Source organism: Capricornis sumatraensis, chromosome 5 (genome assembly GCF_032405125.1).
Source record: "Capricornis sumatraensis isolate serow.1 chromosome 5, serow.2, whole genome shotgun sequence".
NCBI classification, from domain to species: Eukaryota; Metazoa; Chordata; class Mammalia; order Artiodactyla; family Bovidae; genus Capricornis; species Capricornis sumatraensis.
The window spans coordinates 69,732,083-69,754,471 of NC_091073.1; the positions used below are offsets into that span (position 1 = coordinate 69,732,083).

The window sequence follows — 22,389 nt, forward strand, 5'->3', positions numbered from 1 at the left end:
GTTACCATATTGCTTCTGTTTTATGTTTTGGTTTTGTGGCCATGAGCCATATGGGATCTTAGCTTCCCAACCAGGGATCAAACCCATATTTCCCACATTGGAAGGTGATGTCTTAACCACTGGGCCACCAGGGAAGTCTCTCTGCTACTGTTTTAAAATGAAATTAATTTTAAGGTTCTTAAAATAATTTTTGACATAAGATGTATGCATACAAAAATATAGATCAGTTATAAATGGAGGCAATTTCTATCTCTTTGTGGGATGGGGAGACTTACCAATAAGCATATTCATTCACGTAACCCAGTCTTCTTTTAAAGTTATTGTCAAGTTTCAACATCCTACAGTTTCCTTGGTTGTCTCTGCCCCATGGCTGGTTCAAACTTGTCGCTTTGGCAACAGAGCTGTCTCCACCCCCACCGTGTTGTTGGTTTCTGTGTCCATCCCTGCCTGGCACTGCGGCTGCCTTGAGGGCAGAGTCTGTGCCCCGGAGCATCATGTGCAGTGGGCTCACATGTAGAGTGTCTCACACTCAGAGGGCTTGTAGAAAGCTGGCTGACATTAGGACTGCCATATAAACATTCTACCCCACTTCCAAACAATTTACATGGAAAGGGGGGAAAGACTTGCTCTTCTCTACTTTCGTTGTAATTATTAAAGAGCAGAGAAGTGAGTGAAAAATGTGTATATATCTGTAAAAAGACTTAGAAGTACATTTGGGTAGGCCATCTAAATGATGAAAATTAGCACGTGTGAATGAATATGGGATGAAGGGGCAAAGAATATGTATGAAATGAGAGTCAAGCTATGTCAGTATTAAATCCCAAAGCAAGCAAACAAAATACTATTAAACCCAAGTCCCTACTTCTTTTGTCCAAGGCTCTGCAATAGGCATTGCAGAGGGAGTATTTTTAAGACATACTCTCTTGAGAATAAAACCTGGTCCTGAAGGAGATTTTAGTCCAACAGGGGAGATGTCATCAACACCCACACACACGCACACACACACACACACACACACACACACAGAATATTTACTGTAACAATCTCTCCCTGCCAAGGCTGTAAGAATGCAGACGAGGATTGGTGGGCAAGCTTCACTGAGTGGGAAGTAGTTGAACTGACCTTCAAAGAAGGTGAAACATGGAAAGTTAGAGAGCAGATAAAAGCATACTGAGACACATAATAAGACACTGAGGAAAAGTAAAGCCAAAAATAACCTGTGAATTCAATTGTGAGCAAGAAAAGGAAAAGAAATAGGAGAAAGCAAAGGCTGGTTTCACGCTGGTTGAGTTCTGACCGAAGCAACAAGAATGACCTTAAACATCTTAGACCAGATAGAAGTTTGGAATGATAGCATGTACTGCTAAGGGGCTGAAAGATGAAAGGGTTACATGAGAGCTGGAAGGTGAAAGAAGCCATGGAGAGAGTTACTTCACTTAGACGTGAACACACTGACCTCTTCCATTTCGAAGGAGTCTGGTGCTTTGCCTGAAAGACAGGACAAGCTCTTGAGTTTATTAGTCTGAATTGAATTCTCCTTTCGAGTTCTGTCCTTGACTGACCCCTCAGCCACACAGGAAGGAGGAACCTGCTTGGTCAGCATGGATGACTGAGGCCCCTGTTTGCTCGGAAGAGCTTGGGGAGGATGATGAGGTGTTAAGCTGTCACAGGCTCGAGGAGACCAATGCTCTGCCGAAGGAGACAAATGACTTCGGGCATATTCCTTTGTCACAGCTGATACCTGTGCTCCACGCTCCCTTGGGTCTGTAGAGGCGATAGAAAATTTGTCTATTGTCTCCAGTGACTCTGATGCTCCCGGGTTATAATCCTTTCTAATGTTCTGCTTTGAACCTTTCCTAAAAAGTTCACCTATTCTTCTTCGATGTTCTTTGGCTTCACTCACTGAGGTTCTTCGCACACCTTTCCCTTCACCTTCCTCTTCAGCTTTGCTCTGCAGGATGTTAACATTGTTCAGCAAAGACGAGAAAGCGCTGGCCACGTGATCCAGTATTTCTAGCTGTCGGAAACGGCCTGAATAATTAAAGAAACACACAAATTTTAGTTTCAGTGAAACTGCATTAATGTAGTAAAAACTGAAGAGATTGAACACACTTGATTTTCAAGATGGGAAGGAGTTTACATTTCTGAAACTCAAGTTTTCCCTTAGTATATATATCACTGGTTACTGTGGACAAGATTCCCCTATATAACAAAGTGTCACTGTGTTATAGGGAAAGTGAATACCTTTTATATTTAGTTGAATATGCATAACTATATAGATGCAAATAATACCTATGTGTTAAACTGTAAAAACTACAGACAAGGTTGAATCTTGAGATTAATCTCATGTGTTTAAGTAAATGGCAAAGAGTAAACTCATTTCCTTCGTATGAAGTAAGCGTGAAGATTCTTCTATAGCTTGAGACAGTCACTATCATCATCATTACCTCCATCATCTCGAGCTACATCGGGGGTCCCCAACTTCTGGGATCTAATGTCTGATGATCTGAGGTATTAATAATAGAAATAAAGTGCACAATAAATATAATGTGCTTGAATCATCCTGAAACCATCCCCCTCCCCTGCCTTGGTATGAGGGAAAACTATCTTCCACAAAACTGGTTCCTGGTGTCAAAAAGATTGGGGAGCACTGAATTCTACACCCTTCACCTGAGAGTGTGGAAGCATCATGACATATGGAGTCAGAAGGCCTGGATCCAAATTCCAGATCAACCAATCACTGTAAGTATGACCACAAAGTAAATGAATTAATAGATTCATGGTGTTTAGCCCTGTGCCTGGCACATATAAACAGCCAGTTTCTTATCTGGAGAATGAAGTAACAGTACCAGTCTTATGTGTCTCTCACATCTGTTGTGAAAAGCACAATGCTAAATAGATATCAGCTAAAATTACAAATGTGCTCAGCTCAGAAAGGGAATATTTGTCTTTAGTCTTCTAACAGAAGATAGTCATTAAGGTGAAAATCCATTTACCTTCCCAAGCAAGCCAGCTCCTCAACTTATAAGTTTTTCTGGATGAACTGTCCTTACTCATCCAGGCAATATGCAAGAACTGGCTTAATTAGTATGAGAGAGATATAATGTAACAAGGGCTATTTTGGGGCTCTTTAGAAAAAAATTGTAAAAAATATTTTTGTATCTCCAGATAATAAAACCACAGTAATGGAAATGGAACACTTTTTTTTTTTTTGAATTACAGAACCTTTTCTCAACACCAGTGGTACATGCAGGGTTGCATCGCTCAGCAGTGGTCAAAGGCCCCATTGGTGTAGAAACTGTTCTCTGTTCTGTTTGCACCATCATAGCAATGGTACAGACTTCTCCATTAGGAAATCATTGTGCCTATTTGTGTCCTTCACCTGAAAATGGAGACACTGACTATTCATCCTTCTAGTCCAATGTGATGGGCTTCTTATGGAGGATGATGATATTCTGTTGAGACCTAGAGAAACTCTTGGGTTCCAGATGTTTTCAGAAACATTCTGATTACACTTCCCACTTAAATTTAGTTGTAAGCTTAAGAACATAATTGAATCATCATTCCACTTTTTATGATTGTGTTAGCATCCATTCTATAGAAGATTTTAATACTTAGACAAAGCCTGTCAATTTTAATTGGTTCAGGTAATTCAGAGAACATAACAGCGTGAAGTGTCGGAGGATTTTTGGTTGTTTGTTTGTTTTGCTTTGGGGTACACTGAACAATGAACCAGTTCTCATCCCTTCAAGTTTGAACTTTTTGTACTGACTTCAAATGAGACATACTTTTCCATTCTGTCTTTGGGACAACCAACTAATTTTATTATTGCTTATTTTGCTTTTGACCATCTCAGCTTTCTTCAGTTGAAAGTGTATTAGTAAGTGCTGAGTGAGAATAGTTACCATGCACTGTTAGCACAGGGCTAAGTGGTGGAAATAAGAGGGGGCAGCAGTTACAGGATCAGGGGCCAACTTCTAGTTTCCCTATAATCCATGTGTCAATTTCATCTGTGAAATATTTACTTCATGGATCAGCTCAAACAGTCCTCAAATATCGGTAAGTGTTGCTCTTCTCCCCAAATAAAGAATAGATCAAGAATTTTGCATCTCTGTGCAGCTTGGAGAAGGAGACAACAAAGAATGATATTAATTTCTTCTAAAGGTAAAGAACCATTAGTTTGCAACACCTGCAGTTTTGCATACTCTTTTTAAAAAATGTTATTGCTGAGATTTCTGACACCCATTTCACCCATATGAAAACAGAGGAAACAGAAACAGATGAAAAATTTAAGCAAAACCTCTGTTCCACATATCTATTCGAGAGAAACACTTCATTTCTCTTGACTTTTCTTTCAGTGAATTTATTTAGAAGAGTTTATTTCATTAAGAGAAACTTGGGATGTTCCCAGTCCAGAATTCTGTGAACTATTCCATGGAGGAGATATTCTTCAAGGCTCCTCTAAGAGAGGTTCTACACGAAATGATTTTGAAAACACTGCACTGCACTCCCTCCAGGAAACTGAGAGTGCAACTCAGCATATTAAACAAATCTTGCAGTAAATAAACTTGTTTAACAGCAAGCCATCTTTCTCCCAAATTGTTTGAGCACAGTACACAAGCCCCAAGAATAACCTCAGTCGTGTCGTAGACAGTAATATTTCACTGACCACCAGTTGGAAAAAAATTGTAGCGTGCATAATAACTATAAGATTTAAGCATGCATCAGTCACTCAGTCATGTCCTACTCTTTGAGATTCCATGGACTGTAGCCCTCCAGGCTCCTCTGTCCATGAAATTCTCTAGGCAAGAATACTGGAGTGGGTAGCCATCCCTTTCTCCAGGGGATCTTCTCAGCAATGGGATTGAACCTGGGTCTCCTGAATTGCAGGCAGATTCTTTACTGTCTGAGTCACCAGGGAAGTCTAGTTAATCCACAAATCTGAAGATATGACATATTTATAACTACCAATCACAGTTCATGGTGGAATAAGAGTGTTCTAAGCCTTATAGATGAGAAAATTAAGGTTTCACTTAGTGACCCATGATAAGCTTTGCCAGATTCTGGTTTCTCTGACCTCTGGGTATGTGGCTACAGTTTGCATTAGTGCTATTTACCAGTATAGTATTATCTTCTCTGCATGTAGTAGGATTGCACAATGTCTCCCTTTGGGAGTTAAGTGTGGCCACATGATTTATTCTGGACAATGAAATCTGAACACACTTGATATGTGTAAGTACTGAGCAGGAGGCTTTAAGGCCTGGTGCCAGGTGTGCTGCAGTCGATAGGGTCGCAAAGAGTTGGATGCAACTTACCAACTGAACAACAACAAATGGTTCTCTATTTCCACCTTTTCCCTGTTATCACCAGCCAGTATGTTCCAGACAGTGGAGTCAAGTCCATGGATAAGGAAAACATCATGGAACAGATCTCTCTTCCTCCTCATGGACTGTAGCCAGCCAGGCTCGTCTGTCCATAGGATTCTCCAGGCAAGAATACTGGAGTGGGTAGCCATTTCCTTCTCCAGAGAATCTTCCTGACCCAGGGACTGAAACTGAGGCTCCCACATTGCAGGCAGATTCTTTACCATCTGAGCCATCAGGGAAGCCCATATTCCCCCTCATGTATATAGCAATCCAGTGAACACGGAGAGTTATCAAGACATAAGCCTGTTTCTGTCTGAAGCCACTGAGCTCTGGGGGTTGATTGCTACTGCACAGATCTCCTGGCCCATCCCTCCCTCTTAGTACTGTGGTTCATCTGACTTCTCATAGCCACTGCTGAGATTCTGATGCCAAGTGGTCCTCACTTACTGTACAAGTTAGGGTTCTCAGTGTCCATTCGCTGCTTTTGAGCTTCAAGAAAAACAGGGATGTTGATTCCTCTGGCTGCTGAGCCACAACCCAGGAATCTGGCTGGGATTCGAGTGCAGATGTCTGGCTCATCAGCACCAAACCCCAGATCCAAGAGAATCTCCACTGGATCTTTTTCCCAAAATTCCAGCCATTCCGGAATGCTGCAGTGAAAATATGAATATCTTTATCCAGTAACAGTTCATTTAACCAAAAGTCATTTTTTTCCTAGTCACTTCACTCACTCAGTCTTCCAGATATTAAGTAAAAGAAGAATCTGAATAGACAAAAACAGATGGTGTATTTACTAGAGCTCATATATACTTCCTCAAAGGATAGTCCATTACCCCCACTCAGGGACTGCTTGTCTGTACTTTACAATGAATTTACTTAACAGGTTTTCCATTTCACAACATGGAAATGTTAAATTAGATGGAGCAAGGAGATTGTGGGACAAAAACCAGAATCAGTGGAGTGATACCCACAAAAAATGGTAGATGATGTCAATATGAAACAGAAGGAAAAAAATCCTGAAAACAGTAGAATATTTTAAAAGAGAGATATTTTAAAAGAATATTTAATTATTAAATGTTAAAATATAATAATTAAAAAGAGTATCAGTCTGGGGCATCCTTAGTCATACAAATTTGTTGAGGATATCACTAAATGGACACTGCAAGACTGATCACAAATAATGAGTTTAAGTCCCTAGGTGGGGTTAAAATATGTTCCATATTTTTTTGGACTTGTCTGAAAAGAAGTATTTTTTCAAGTTGTTCTATTCCGTGTTGGCACTTAAAATGATACCCTTCAGTTATCTGGAAATTATATTTATATATATCACCTCACTTTCTAATCATTGAACTTTTTAGTGACTATGCAAATGATTCTTTAAAACTCATGGACTCCATGGGAACCAGAACTTTTAATCAGGTTTCCCTAGGATCATCTTTAAAAGTTTCTGTTTACCTTTACATGCAAGTCTAGGGAGCTTATTTGAGATAGCTTGGATAATTTTACTTTCATGATGCGAGCATTTAAATTGGATTAACTATAATTCATTTATTTAGCCATCCACACATTCAACAATAGCCACCTCTAGTCTCAGTTGGCAGGCCACCCAGCATCACGTTCCAACATCAAGTTCACACTTTTTTATGTGACATAGAGATCTTGTGCTTTGCCTCCTGATTCTACCAAGGACGAAAAGATAAGCCAAGAACTGCTACTGTGGGGCTTAAATGGCTCAGGCTGGATCTTTTAGTCATTGGAAAGAACTGGTGAACTGGGGGTGCAAACACTTGATATCATGATATAGAAAAAAATTTGAGGGAGAAAAAACTCCTGCAAAAAAATCTAAATTTTGAATGAAAGATTTAATTTTTTATTTATTGACTTTATATACAAATTTTTATCTTACTCACTTACACAAATATTTATTGAATGTCTGTCGTGTTCTAGGCTCTCAGCTAGGCACCCAGGGGACAAAAAAGGGCAAAAATAACATAACCTTGTTTTCTAGTGGCTCACATTCTCATGGCCAGGAATATAGGTATTGATTGGTTTGTCATTAAAAAATATTTTCTACATCATTAACTCTTTTAATGTATATTTACCCATGTAAGAAAAACATAAAATACACTCACCTTGTTATAAATTGTAATATCTTACATAAGGGTCTCTCTTCCCTTGTTTATTACCCCTACCAATCCTGACTCCCTTCCTACTGAATTTATGTGTATCCTCCTAGGCATTTTTTTAATGTAGTTACATATATGCTTTATAGTTTTCACTTGTTGGCTTTATAAACAGTAACATAGTCTATATATCTTTCTGCATCTTGATTTTTTCTTCTTAAAATATTACTTAAAGATCATTCTAAGTTAGTAAAGTTGTCTCTGTCTATTCCTTTTATCACTATATAGAATTCCATAAAATGGGTGAGCCAATAGTTTATCTGGCCATTTCCCCAATGACAGATATTTAGTCCAACTTCACTGACTTTCACATTGTTCTTGCAGGCTGGAGTTTGGAAATCCTTTATTCATTCTCTCACCGATTCATTCAACAAGTATTTCTCAAGTGCCTGTTTGTAATTTCATGAAACCCACTGTCGCACAGAACGATTTCTCTGGATAAAAAGTGCCTGGAAATCACATACCTTTGTGGTATACTGGCAGCAGAATGGCAAGAGTTGAAACTGGTCCCTCTGGAGAGAGTGGGAGTTTCTGAAAACTGATGCAGGGATCTGCAGTTGGGGGAAATACCACTGATGAGATGTGTTGATTTAGAGAGTCCCCTGGGAGATCACTGTGACTCTTTCCCTTCCAGAGCAAACACTTGCATTTCCTCTTCATTTCTCACCATCTCATAAGGGCCGCATCTTCGAAGAAGAGACTGCACGCAGTGGAGGAATTGCTCCCTCTTCAAGAGCGTTGTGGTGCAGAAGGCGTGAGAATTTAGGTGTTAGGTGCCCGCTAGTGCTCCTTACAAAGGCGACAGAATGTCTCACTTTTGACAGATGGCAAATCATTGGGGAACCTTTCAGGAACACAGCTTTGCAAGGCACTAACTTTCAGGAAGAAGTTAAGATTATGGGATGAAAGAGGTATAGTAAGCACCTCTTTCAGAGGCCTCTGAAGCATCTTCCCATGATGGGGGAGGATTTCATATTGCATAGTTAACACTCCCCAGGTGCTGTCATCCATGTGCAACACTAGCAAACTCCTTTATTCTGTGTGTGTGCTCAGTTTGCTGAGTTGTTCCTGACTCTTTTGAGACCCCATAGACTGTAGCCCTCAAGACTCCCCTATTCATGGGATTCTCCAGGCAAGAATACTGGAGTGGGTTGCCATTTCCTCCTCCAAGGGATCTTCCTGACCCAGGGATTGAACCTCTGTCTCCTTCACTGGCATGTGGCTCCTTTACCACTGAGCCACCTGGGCTTCCCTTTACTATGGTGAAAGCGAAAATGCATGTCTCTCTATCCTAATAGGCAGTACAACTCACTTGGAAGTGTTTCCAAACAGAATAGAACTGTTATAGTTCACTTTTATATAGCTTCAATACACTATAATTCATCTAGTTTCATCAAATATAATATGTTGGCAAAAATATAATTTATTGAAGAATACAATGTTGATATCAATTATCCCAAGGAGACCAAATTATCTTACATGGGCTCCTGAATTTGCCTTAGTCCTGTCCATGTTTGGTAAGAATAGCTGGGCACTACCTATCTTTGTTTAACTGCTTCTCTGCCCTAAGGCTGTGAAAGTGCACATTTCTGAAAAATAAAGATTCTGTTTTAATAGATGATTGAGCTTTCTGGGAGCCTTGGAGGGGCTTCCCTGGTGGCTCTGCTGCTGCTGCTAAGTCGCTTCAGTTGTGTCTGACTCTGTGCGACCCCATAGATGGCAGCCCACCAGGCTCCTCTGTACCTGGGATTCTCCAGGCAAGAACACTGAAGTGGGCTGCCATTTCCTTCTCCAACGCATGGGCTCAGACAGTATATAATCCCCCTGCAATGCAGGAGATGTGGTTTGATCCTTGGATGGGGAAGATCCCCTGGAGAAGGGAATGTCTTCTTACCCCAGTATTCTTGCCTGGAGAATCCCATGGACAGAGGAGCCTGATGAGCTGCAGTCCATGGGGTATAAAGAGATGGACACGACTGAGCGACTAACACTTTCACTTTTCTTGGAAGACAGGCAGAAGATACCTTTCACTTCCTGCCTCCTCTTGGTGTGCCCTAGGCCTGCTGTGATTTTTGTTTCACTCCATGTTTGAGAGTCATACCTTACTTTGTAATGTTCAGCAGAGCTCCCCAGTCACTGGCCTGGACTTGGATCCAGGGGAAGCCACATATAGTCACAGTCCTAAGGAAGCTGGAAGAGCCTGGGTGCGTCCTTGGCCTTGACTCTCATTTTCCTCTTCCACAAAAGGAGTTGCCTGAAGAATTTTTGTGGTCCCTATTTCTATATGGTTCAGTGAGTAGCAAAAACATATAATCTTCTAAGAGGGAAAAATCATGCCCAAGTAGCACTTTAGGTGTGAATTGATACGAGCTGGAAGAATACAGTATTGAATATTTGGTTTTCTACTAGTTCGAATGATCTGGAAAATGCAAGAGTGACTAGAGCGGAGGAGGCAGAGTTCCCAGTTCTCCAATGCACATGGTCTACTCCAGTGGTTCTTAAACTAGAGTGTGCTTCAGAATATTTGAAAGCCTTACAAAAAACACTGATTTCTGACCCTTAGGTCCAAATTTTCTGATGCAGTGTGCTGAAGTGACTTTGAATTCTATTAAGTTCACAGGTGATATTGCTGCTGCTGTTGGGACCATTTTGAGACCTAGTCTATCCTCATATTAGGAAACTCAAACTGCTTTCTACCTAGCACTGGAAATTATATGTAATATTGTCTAGTTAATAGCATGATAATCAATGACAATGAAAATATGAATGTAACTATTTTATGAACAAGTTCTCATGAATAGTTGAATTTTGGTAGAATACCATTTAGGAATACATTTTCATTAAATTTCCCCCTAAGGCAGCATCTACTGATTTAATCTGTTCACGCCTTTAGGACAGTTAAAGAACCTCTATTTTTCTCAGGGCTGGTGAAAATAGTCTAGGCACTCTGGCTGAGCCAGGGCCAAGATGCCAAGACCCATGGCATTACTAAGAGACCTCCTCACTTCCATTCCACTTGTGAAAGATGTGTCAGTAAAACCCTGGAGCGAAACAACCATCCCGCCACCTACCTCATGTAGTCTTTCACAGTCATTTGGGCCATTCCTTTTTCAGGAGAAGGGACTGCAGCAGAAAAGAGGAGATGAGCTTAACTTCCTTGTTTTCTCATGGAATACTTTTCTCACCCTCAGCTGAACTAACATGGGATTGATTTCCATATCCAAGATTGTTATCAACATGAGATACAAGGTACCTCTGAAACAAACAAGACAGAATCTAATTAATGGCTAAATTGTATGACAACCCCTTGAGGAAATGGGGTACTTGTTCAGGGAAGAGGGAAGTCAGTGGTGAATGAAGTCATCAGCAAAGGTTTCATGGAAGAAGAAGTACATGTCTGGGATTTTTAAGAATGGGAATAATTCGATAAATGGAAGAAGTGTTGTCATGAAAGAAGAGAGTCTATAGCAAAGCCAAACATAGTGATAGGGCTAAGCTGATTAGATCACAGGACACCTTGGGATATTCTCTCCTGGTACATAAGACTGAGGAGCAAGGACAGACAATACATGAAGGACCCAGCATACCTGGAGTATCTTCCAATAATCTGTACCACCTAATCCTTACAACAGTCTTATGATTTAGCACCTATTCTTATCTTTCACATAAGGAAATTGAGACTCACAGAAAGTTGAGTAATGAGCCCATGATCACACAGTCAAAAATAGCAGATCCAGGAATTTATCATTACCTTTATTATATATTATAGCAATAAGTGGGTGCATGCTTAGTCGTGTCTGACTCTTTTTGTGACCCCAAGGACTGCAGCCTACCAGGCTTCTCTGTCCATGGAATTTTGCAGGCAAGAATACTGGAGTGGGTTGCCACTTCCTACTCCAAGGGATAGAACCCTTGTCTCCTGCATCTCTTGCATTGGCAGGTGGATTCTTTACCACTGAGCCACCTGGGAAGCTCATTATAACAATAATAAGTTACTATTTATTTAACATTATCTTTGTGTCAAGCAATGTGCCAAGCAGGTTACATGCACAAAATTTATCCATGGAACAAGTATCATTCATGTCCACTTAACAGAGAAGCAAACTGAGGCTCAGATTAAGTGAATTTCCCATGGTCAGTAGGATACAACAATTTATTTTGTTTGTTGCTATTGTTTCAAGACACTACACTGTCAGCAGACTGTCTTGTAGCTTACCTGAAAGTCAGAAAGGAGAGTTTATATGTATGTGTCAGAACACGGAAAACCACAAAGAGTTTTTCAGCAAACAAGTACATGTAAGAAAGGTGATGCTGAAAGTCCATTTGCCTGGTTAGTGATGCTGAGGACAGATAGAAGAGCTACATATCGGATGCCAGAGAGGTCTATTCAGGGGCCGATGCAGTACTCAGAACCTGTTTCGTGAGATAACCCTGTAGCAGACGTCTGCACTTTCAAGGTGAACAACCATTATAATAATAACTATGTGACATTTTTAATGTGACTCAAACTTATGAACCAAATTAGAAATGAACATAGAATCCAAATTTGTCTTTTTTGTCTGTTATATTTATAGTTTTAAAAATATGGGTTTTAGCAGAGGTATTCTTTTACAAATTTCCAGTGATTTAATTATGTAAAAGGAGTGTTGTTCTGGACAAAGTGGATTACCATTTAGCTCCTTTCACCCTGTGAGTCACCGCCAAGATCCACAGTTTGAAAAACATCATCTGTTCACATCTCTCACTTCGGTGTGTGTGCATGCTAAGCCACTTCAGTTCTGTCTGAGTCTTTGTGATCCCATGGACTGTAGCACCCCAGGGTCCTCTGCCCATGGGATTCTGCAGGCAAGAATACTGGAGTGGGCTGCCATGCCCTCCTCCAGGAGATCTTCCAGGCCCAGGGATTAAATCCTTGTCTCTTGTGTCTCCTGGATAGGCAGGAGCGTTCTTTACCACTAGCGCCCCCTGGAAGTGAAGTGAAGTGAAAGTCATGTCCGACTCTGCGACTCTTTTCTATACAGTCCATGGAATTCTCCAGGCTGAAATATTGGAGTGGGTAGCCTTTCCCTTCTCCAAAGGATCTTCCCAACCCAGGGACTGAACCCAGGTCTCCCACATTGCAGGCGGATTCTTTACCAGCAGAGCCACAAGGGAATCCCAAGAATATTGGAATGGGTAGCGTATCCCTTCTCCAGTGGATCTTCCTGACCCAGGGATCGAACCGGGGTCTCCTGCATTGCAGGCAGATTCTTTACCAACTGAGCTATCAGGGAAGTCCTGATAGAGCCACCGGGAAGGCAGTGCTAATCCACTGCTGGACTCTTGCTTGCTGAATTCAGCCTCAGAGCTTCTCAAATCATAAAACCAATGCCAGTTGATTGAAGTTGTCACATGGAGAGAAAGCCTATTTGCCGCTTTATTAATCATGTTATAGATGCAAGCACGGTATAATTTTTGGCAGTTATGTTGTAATGACTTGATGAATTAAATAATAGTTTGTCCAAAATGAAAGGTTAAAATAAATATTTATCATTTTAAACAATTATTTTTTTTCTATTTCTCTCCCCCCTTCTCATCTATTGCTTTGCATATATCTTACAAAGTCAGGCTCCGTTTGTGCCTCGTTAGCTTATCCAGAGAATTCCGGAGTGTCTGAGCAGCATTTCTCACATAAAATATTCTAGAGTTCTAGAATATCTGGCTTCACATTCTGCCAGTGCCACCACTCTCGCCATTACATCAGTCTTGTCTGGTTGTTGGCTATTGAGCTGGATTTCCTGGAACTTGTGAATGAATGTGTACGTCCAGACCAGGGGTCTGACATTGTGGTCACGGAAAATTGCTCAAACTGTCAGAGAGGAAATGACCCGTTTTCAGGTATTGATGGAAAGAGTTAGCACAGCCTTGTTGCGTTTTCAAAAGCCGTAGCCCCGTAGAAAACCCAAGTCATCCAGAAACTACCACGTCCCTGCACCCAGGGCTTCCTCATGGGATTCTAGTGTCCACACAGATTTAGTGGTCACGTTCCGTGGATCACACACCGCAGCTCTGCTGTCCAGCTTCAGGACTGATCTGGTTGCTTGGAAACCCAGGGCAGCCCCACAGGGGATAAGGGGCCCCAGATGACGACATATTTTCTAGAGAATGTGCAAAGTGGACCTGCTAGTTCACAGTGGGGGAGTCTTATGGTTTGATGGTGTCATGAAAGCCTCACACAGTTATAGCATCAGCAGGGGAAAGGCTTTCTCTCCTTCCACTTTATGGTTCCCTTTAAGGCCCAGACACTGCTGGTGATTAGGGGCTGGGTGAGATGTTTGACTCTCCTTACCCGAACCCCACTCTCACTAATGTTCAGATACAGCTTTTACATCTTTTTTTAGACTCATCATCCTCTTTCATCTTGATCTAGTTTAAAATGACACAAACATCAATCTCTATCCAATATATTCAGAGGCGTAGACTTCTCTGCTGCCAAGCTCAGATTTAAACCCACTAGATAAGTCTGATTTTTAAAATTATAATACAATGATCAGAAATTAATTAGCTTCACCGGTTTATTTCCATGTTGCATCGGGGCTCCCAGTGTCCTAGGAGACCAAGAGGTATTTTTAGTGTTGTTACGTGTTTATTTCCTGTGGCGACTGTGGAAGCAGCAACTGGCCTTCCCAGTGTTTGGACCCAGACAGTTGAAACACACAGGATAGTGTGAGACTATTATTCTATGCCTGTTTGAGGGCTTTTCCGTTTTAGTTTTGTTTTTGTTTTCCACTTCATTGATTTATAAAGTAAATTTCCTGGAGCCTGAAGACAAGCTTGTTAGGGTCAGCCCCTTGCATTTTTGCCTGTTTTCAATAATTAGCCAGAAGCTGGTAGTCTAGTTCTCAGCAGCATTGGGATTCCTAGACTTTCATTAAGACCCAGAAGTTCCAGCAGCCCCAGTGCAGCTCTCTTCAGGGCAGCCTCTGTTAGGTGACACGCTCTGCAGTTCTCTGCAGTCTCTTCTAGTCTGCCTGGTTCGTTAGCACTCACCTGACTGGCTTCTGGAAGCACTGGAGTCTGGGACCTCTAATCAGAGCATGACACCCAGGGAATGTCATCATGGGACAAACAAACTGCTCCTGTTACAAACTGTTCCTCAAGCTTCTGCAGGTAGAAGAACAGATGGGCCTGTGTTCACCACATAAGCCTGCTGCTGCTGGTGGTTTAGTTGCTGAGTTCTGTCCGACTCTTATGATCCCATGGACTGTAGCCCGCCAGGCCCCTCTGTCCAGGGGATTCTCCAGGGAAGAATACTGGAGTGGGTTGCCATTTCCTCCTCCAGAGGAAAAGCTAAGTCCCTTCAGTTGTGTCCAATGCTTTGCAACCTTATGGACTGTAGCCCACCAGGCTTCTCTGTCCATGGGACTCTCTATGAATACTGGGGGCAAGAATACTGGAGTGGGTTGCCATGCCTTCCTCCAGAGGATCTTCCTGACCCAGGGACTGAACGTCCGTCTCTTACGTCTCCTGCATTGGCAGGCGAGTTCTTTAGCACTAGCTCCACCTGGGAAGCCCTTTTTACGGCTAGACCTCCTCAGTTCCATGCTGGCTTCTTCTCTGGGTGTTTGGTTCTGTATTTTCTCCATGTCTTTGTCCTTCCAAGATAGTACTCTTGTTAGGTTTTTAAAACCAGATTTTACTCTCTAAAGTCACGGAGGCAACAAAGAAACAATTAAGGTCCTATTTTCAAGATTCGTAAGGGCTGATCTGAGGGAAAATTAAAGTGAGAAAAAAAATTTCCCTGCTCTACTGAATACATCCCGTTGCCTGGGTTAAAATGCCAGTTCTGATTCCCTTTCAGATACTTGAGTCTCCAGCCATCCTCCCTACTGTCAGGTGGACTTCTGCCATCTGAAGCAGCAGACACTGCACTTAACCCTGCAAAATGTATTACTGGAGAAGATGTAGCAAGATATGCAGAAGGCACTAATTAGCACCTTTATTGGCTTGGAAAGCATTTTTTATTTTGGTTTTCCTAAGCATTTCTGACTGATTCATGGAAGACATTTGGTTCTTTGGAATATCGTCCAATAGACTAATCAACTTACATTTTCACAGGGCTCTAAAATAATAACATTCTGCAGCTTTCTGTGTATTTAACTCCTGCATGACCAAGATAGTAGAGGCAGTTAAAAGGATTTGTTTGCCTCAGCTGGAAATTTATTAAACTATATTCTTACAAAGAAGAGACTCTGGCATTCTCCCTGACCCTCATGCTCAGAACTTTAAAGCTAGTTGTGATGCTTTGCTTCTCTTCAACCAGATAGTTGTTTATTTTACAGGTGCTGTGGACTCTTCTTCTCTATTCCTCTGCTGACACCCAGCCCAAGCCCTCATCACCTCAAGCCTGAGGTCAGCTTCTTCCCAAAGCATGCACCCTCTTCCCATTGCCAGGATGAACACTGGAATCTGCCATTTCTCTTCCCAGAAACCGTTCATAACTCATTACAATAGAGACGGCAAATGTGAAACACCTGCTTCCGTTCCCCAATGCAACACCAGTGGAGTTACTAGTTATTACTCATGACCCTCTATTCAGGTGAACAAAGATATGGCTTCACAGTTCTACTCAACACAGACCCCCGCTGCACTACCCGTCCTTTCCCTGGAACCTGAGATGATACTTCTTTGCCATGTCTGTGCCAAGAAAGGGCGATACTCTGGATTTTAAGGCATCTATAAACTGATCACACCTTATCTGACAGAAAAGTGTCCCCCTTTGCTCCTAGCGTGGGACCTTCTCTCTAGTTGTACCATCTTCTGCATGCTCTCCTGCACACATTCAGTTTGCTTCTCATTCTGTGCCTTTGTTCAAGCTCCTATTGGTTCCAGGAAATGACATTATCATGCTTTGTCTCATTTTTTTTCAAAACTATACCCCTCTTTGACTGACGAGCTCAAGTCTCACCTTTTCTTTGGAGATTTCCCAATGTGAATGAATCATCTTTCTTATGGACCAGTTTTTACTAAGATATCTTTTTGTTGACTAGGTTTAGAGAAATCAGCTGTGTTAGAGATGATTCTTGCCTCGGTGATCTTTACAATTTTGTTAATAAGACCGATCATATCTTACTAATTTGAGGTGGTACAGACCAAGTGTCATAAGCATAGAACCCACGATGGATGTGACTGGTGTTCAGAAGGCAGTTTGAGTCTCTTAGGGCAGATGTCAGGAAGGGTCTTACAGAGGACATGGGACTTGGGTAAGATCTCAAAAGAATGAGGTAAACAGAGCAGGAAAGACTTTAAGAAAGGAAGAACTGGATGAAGAAAGAGAATGGACTAGGGATGTAATGAGAGGAGATAAGACTAGACAGTCTTGTAGAAAATTGGTATAGGTTATATTCATACTGTAATGGCCCTGAAAAGTCAGAATAACATACTTGAGAGCAGGAATCGTATATTCTACATCTTTGCACCCTTCACCTTGCACAATTCTCTGCTTTGAATGCTTTCATTTGAAAAGCATCATTTTTCGATATGTTCATCTCTAACACATTTTCTAACTATGTTTTCAAAGGAACATCTATCATGTTACACTGGATTTACTTTAACCTATTCCTATAATATAGATCACAAATTTAGAACTTGATTTAGCAAGTACTTATTATAAAAAAATTCCTCTGGAAAGGGATAGGTTTACTCTTCAGGGAGCTCTCTGAGAAACAGTGAAGAAATGTCTAAATAGTAAAAATGACAAATGAATTAAGCACCTATCGTGTAATCTACGGCACTGAGCAGAACTTTGACAGAACCTGTCTCGTGCTTTTGAAGTTGGCTCTAGATTTTTCACTTGCAGTTATGTGTGGGTGTGTTATTTAACAAGAATGTGACATATAAAACTGCATGTCAGCTCATGCTTTTGGTGTACGTGTCTGCCCTGGTAGCATCAGGATGGCGTGCTCCACAGGCAGACAGAGCTGATGCCGGATTTGTTCTCTGTGTGGCCCTGGGTTTGCCACACATCAGCTCCTCCCTCCAAGCTTTCTTATACAGTTTTACAGTGGAATCTGGGAGTAAGGGTGAGTCAGCAGCCTAAGAAAAGGACCCTTAACATCCATGACCATGATCCCCTGTAGCACTACCAGTGACCCCAAAGAGGCTCTGAATGTCCTACTGCGTCTGTGGTTAAAGGTAGGTCTGTGGATCCTTATGGAGCCCAAGCCAAGAATCTGACTTGTTTGCTTGTGAAGTTGGTGACCAAGAGGAGTTAGTCTGCACCCATTGATGGTGGTTCTTAGAAAGGAAAAAGAGAAAGAAACGGAAGGATGCCCATGAGGCTCTTTCCTGTGAGTTATCCATGTGTCCTGATCAGAGGTTCCCTGAAGATACATAAAAAGAAGACTGTGGGACCACTCCGCTAATATGCCCTAATGTTTGTCAGAAGACAGGGCAGAAAGTACAAAACCATCCCTTGCAAAGACTCGGGATGTAAGTAGTACGGGCAGATGTCCAACTTTTGGTAATTCTTAATATTCACATGGAAAGAAGGAGCAAGGGCCTTTAGGTAATTTTCAGAAAAGGAGCAGCCCAAATGATTTCTATCAGTAAGTGAACCTGGGTAAGCAGTGTTTCAATGAAAGAGACTTCAAAGCCTCAAGAGACAAGGCCCTGGAGGGAGATCCAGGCTCTGCTGATGGCTCTGGGAAGCCAGGGAAAGTGCCACAATCACCTCAGTACATCTTGGCCTCTGGATCATCCCCGTCAGCCGATGCACCTGGCTGTAACAGCTCTCATCCCCAGAAAAAGAACATCTTCTCTGTCTCCGCCTCTCGTCCAGCTATCGTTTTAGTCCCTGCTCCCTTTGGCCTCATCACTCCTCCAAATACTTTTCTGTCTCCACTTCCTCTACTCCCATTTCTCACTTGAAGGTCGTGTGACCAGCCTTTCTCCCCAACTATTCCTCTGAAATAGCTCTTTTCAAGGTCACCAGTGACCTAATCGCCAAACAATTCTCATTCCTCATCATACATACCCCGTTAGTGACAGCTGACAGTGTTGATCATTCCCTCCTTGACACCTTAACTCTATTCATCTTCCAGACACTTTTCTCTTTGTCCTCGTTTTACTTCATGACCTTCTCCTCCTCTTCCTCCCTTGCTGGTTTTTCCGTATCTCTCAGGCTTCTTCTCTGTCTTTATGCACTTGCTTGGTGAGCTTATTTGAACTTCTGGGTTATCATCATCTATATACCATCTAGACCCAAACAGTTATCTATTAATTCCTGGACTTTCCCCCTGAACTCGAGATTTGTGTTTCCAATTTGTACTAATATATCCCTATTTTGGGCTTCCCCTGTAGCTCAGTCGGTAAAGGATCTGCCTGCAGTGCAGGAGACCTGGATTCGATCCCTGGGTTGGGAAGAGCGCCTGGAGAAGGAAATCACAACCCACTCCAGTATCCTTGCCTGGAAAATCTCATGGACAGAGGAGCCTGGTGGGCTGCAGTCCATGGGGTCGCAGAGTTGGACACGACTGAGCTACTAACACTAACTAACCCCTATTTATTAGTATCTCTTTAGGTTTCTATTAGGTATTTGAATCATAGCATGCCTAAAATTGCATCTCTTACCTCAAGCCTGATTCTTCTATGTTCTTCCCATTCCAATAAATGACCATGCACCCTGCCCAAATGCTTGGGCAAAATTCACTGCGATTATCCTTGGCTTTTCTTTCTCTCTTTTATATTCTACACCCACAAGCATATCCTCTCCTACCTATATTCCAAATATATCCAGAATCTAACACTACTCTCTGCAGCATTTGCTATTGCCCTGGTCTATGCCCTCATCTTCTTTGCCATAAGTTATTTCCTTAGCCTCCTAACAGGGCTCCCTGGTTTCACCTTTTCTCCAACAGAATTTATTTTCCAAGTAGCCACTACAGCTGTCCTGCTAAAAAGAACCAAGGCTATGCCACTACTTTGTATAAAACATTATACAAATGTTTTTGTATAAAACATTTTCCCTCTGAGTAAAAGAAAGATTTTTACAGGGATATAGCCCTAAATTATGTGACTTCTGAGTAGTTCTTTAACTCATAGCTCTTTGCTGTATTCCTTGCTCACTTAGCTGCAACTATTTAGGCTTGCTATTCTTAGAATACAGAGAGACCATTCCCATCCCAGGGCCTTTGCACATTCTGTCTCATGTGCCTGGAACAGTTCATCTTACAAATAAGCAAATGCCACAACCCTTCACTTCATTCAGGTAGCTGCTGAAAGGTACTTTATCTGAGACATTTAACCTCACTGTCTGTACTCCTGGCATATTATATATTTATTTGTTAATGTGTCTATCTCCACTGCATCTTTTTTCTTCAGTATCTCCAGTCTTAATGGAGTATCCAGTTTGTAGGAGGCAGTCTATGCATATTTGTTAAATAACTGGAGAATGGAATAAAAGGGAATCTGTCAGAAGTTTTGTGTACGTATGGGCATGGAAATGGAGTTGATAGCATATTTGTTCTCTAGTCTCCAGAGTAAGTCTAAAACTCAAAGAAAGATATGGGTTGCAGGAAGAAGCTGAAAGTTGATTCCCATCACGAGTTTTGTGTGACCCAGCACATTCGTAATGCTACCTAGATCCACACATGCAGTATAATAGAAAAGAGCGTCTCCATAAATTCTCTAAGAATTGGAGCACCAGAGGAACACAAGAAGAACGGACACTCAGGAAGTGATGAGACATGAACTGTCCATTTGTTGACACCCAGGAAATTCTGTTAGAGTAGAAGCAGTGTCAGTGAAAGTCAACTCTTTCATAAAAATATGTGAGGCACCTTCTGTTGGCTGCCAGAAATACTAGTATTTACAGGAGATACTTTACAATAGACCCTGTGGACCAAGATAGAGGCAGTAATCTCTCAGAACTGGTAGACTAATTTCATTGTAATGTAATGTTTACCCACAGGCTTGGAGAAACCTGAGGCAAATTTGAGTTGTAGGAGTTATTTATAGATTAATTTCAGAATAACTTTTTATATCTTCCTCTATACTTCTTTTAGTTAATAATTTAAAAACCTTTATGCACCTCAAGTATAAATGAAATAAGGTTTTATTGCTTTATTTAGGAAGTATCCCTTTTTGCTATCCACACTTGGCTCACAGAAATAAGGAAAGTCTAGGGAGAAAATTAACGGCCATAGATTTACACTAGTATGTGGTATACTGGTTTCTGGTAAGAAGAGCAGAACTTCGAAATCAAACAGACTTGAGTTCAAATCACGTTTCCACCTCTTTGGCTTTATGTGGTTTTGGGAAAATCTCTCAACTTTACTGAGTCTCTGTTTCTTCAGTGTTTAATGCAATTAATCAATCACCTGGTTTGAGGAATACGTCATAATAGTTTTCAAATATGCAATAAGCACTTGATATATGATAATTATCACTCATAATCAGCGTTATTATAACTTTTGAGACTGAAATGTATAGAGATCAGAAACCTAGTGAGCCTCAGGAAAAAACAGAATTTTCCAACTATTAAGCATTAGTTTCTTAGTCATGTCAATTTTCTAAGAGCTTAGTTTCTTATAATTTAAAATTTCTAGAGTTAAGGTAGAATGACTTATGACTTGCCAGAAAATTCTTTGAGTCATCTTTTTTTTTTAATTTTAAGATCCAGATGTGGTCAATTTGTATTTCTACAGATACCTGATTGACATTTAAAAATTAGCATTGTCCCACTTTAAAAAATTTAAATTCAAGAGAACTGAGCTGTGGCCCTGAAAGCTGGTACAAGAGTCAGAAGAGCTGGAAGGGGAAGTGGTTGCCAGGGAGCTGACCCACTCTGCTCATGCTTTGACTTTTCCAGCAGGGATGCTGATGCAGAGCTTTCCTCCCAGGATACTCCCAGGGGCATCCATGCATAACATGGACAGTAATTTATACTATAGTCTAGAGAGGCCACGTGGCTACAGAGTCAGATAGACCCATGTTCGAATCTCAACTCACTTTCCTCCTGACTGGTTACTTTGGGCAAGTTACTTAACCTTCCTGAGCTTCATTTACCTCTTTGCAAAAGTTAATAATGATGATATCCACCTCAGAAGATGGTTCTGGTAAATGAGATAATATGCATATAGAGTACCTAGCCTGTGTGCCCTTGACATGTATTAATTTCTTTCTCCTCTGAGTTTTACTGAAGATACTAAACTGCCAAGTGTTAGGGGGCTTTACTTAGCATAACGGTGGTGAACAAGGTGGACCAACCAGATTCCAGCTGAATAAAAATTAGAATTTAGGGAACCACAGAGCATCATTCCAAAGAATCACCACAAGAAGCCAAGATCTGACCTTGGCTATCTCAAAACAGAGGAGGAAATCAGCAACAGGGCCCCTGAAACCTTATTCCACCTCTTCATTTTATCTGACGCCCACTAGAATGCTTTCCATGGGAGGTACAGGGTCATGTGAATGATGAGCAGGCACTTGGATGTTGTTGCTACTTTAATGAAGAAAGCCTCAGAATTATCACTAAGAGAAGCAAATAGAATGATTTCTACTTGTAGTTGGTTGAGTAGTATCCACCCAAATTTCACTTCAGTATTTGAAATTTCACTTCAGAATTTGAAATTTCACTTCAAAATATATCCTTTATCTGGAAACAGGGTCTCTGCAGATATAATTAGTAAAGGTGAGGTCATACTGGGTAAAGGTGAGACTTAAACCCTAAATCCAGTGACTGGTGTCCTTAAGAGAAGAGGAGAAGACTCAGTGGGGAAAGTCAGCCACGTGAAGACAGAGGCGGAGGACGCAAGGATGAAAGGGATGCCAGGGTTGATGGGAGCCACGAGAAAGAGACC

General features: G+C 41.4%; 1 protein-coding gene across 1 annotated transcript in view; it reads right to left on the reverse strand.

Moving 5' to 3' along the window:
- The window catches only part of ITPRID1 (ITPR interacting domain containing 1), a 90,151-nt gene that overhangs the window by 63,047 nt on the left and 4,715 nt on the right, over positions 1-22,389 (reverse strand). Inside the window, exons 4-7 of the mRNA XM_068972404.1 lie at positions 10,621-10,672; positions 8,014-8,100; positions 5,814-6,016; positions 1,457-2,031 (exon numbers count right to left, since the gene is read on the reverse strand). Of these exons, the coding sequence (XP_068828505.1) occupies positions 1,457-2,031; positions 5,814-6,016; positions 8,014-8,100; positions 10,621-10,672 (917 nt within the window). The remainder of the gene's footprint in view (positions 1-1,456; positions 2,032-5,813; positions 6,017-8,013; positions 8,101-10,620; positions 10,673-22,389) is intronic.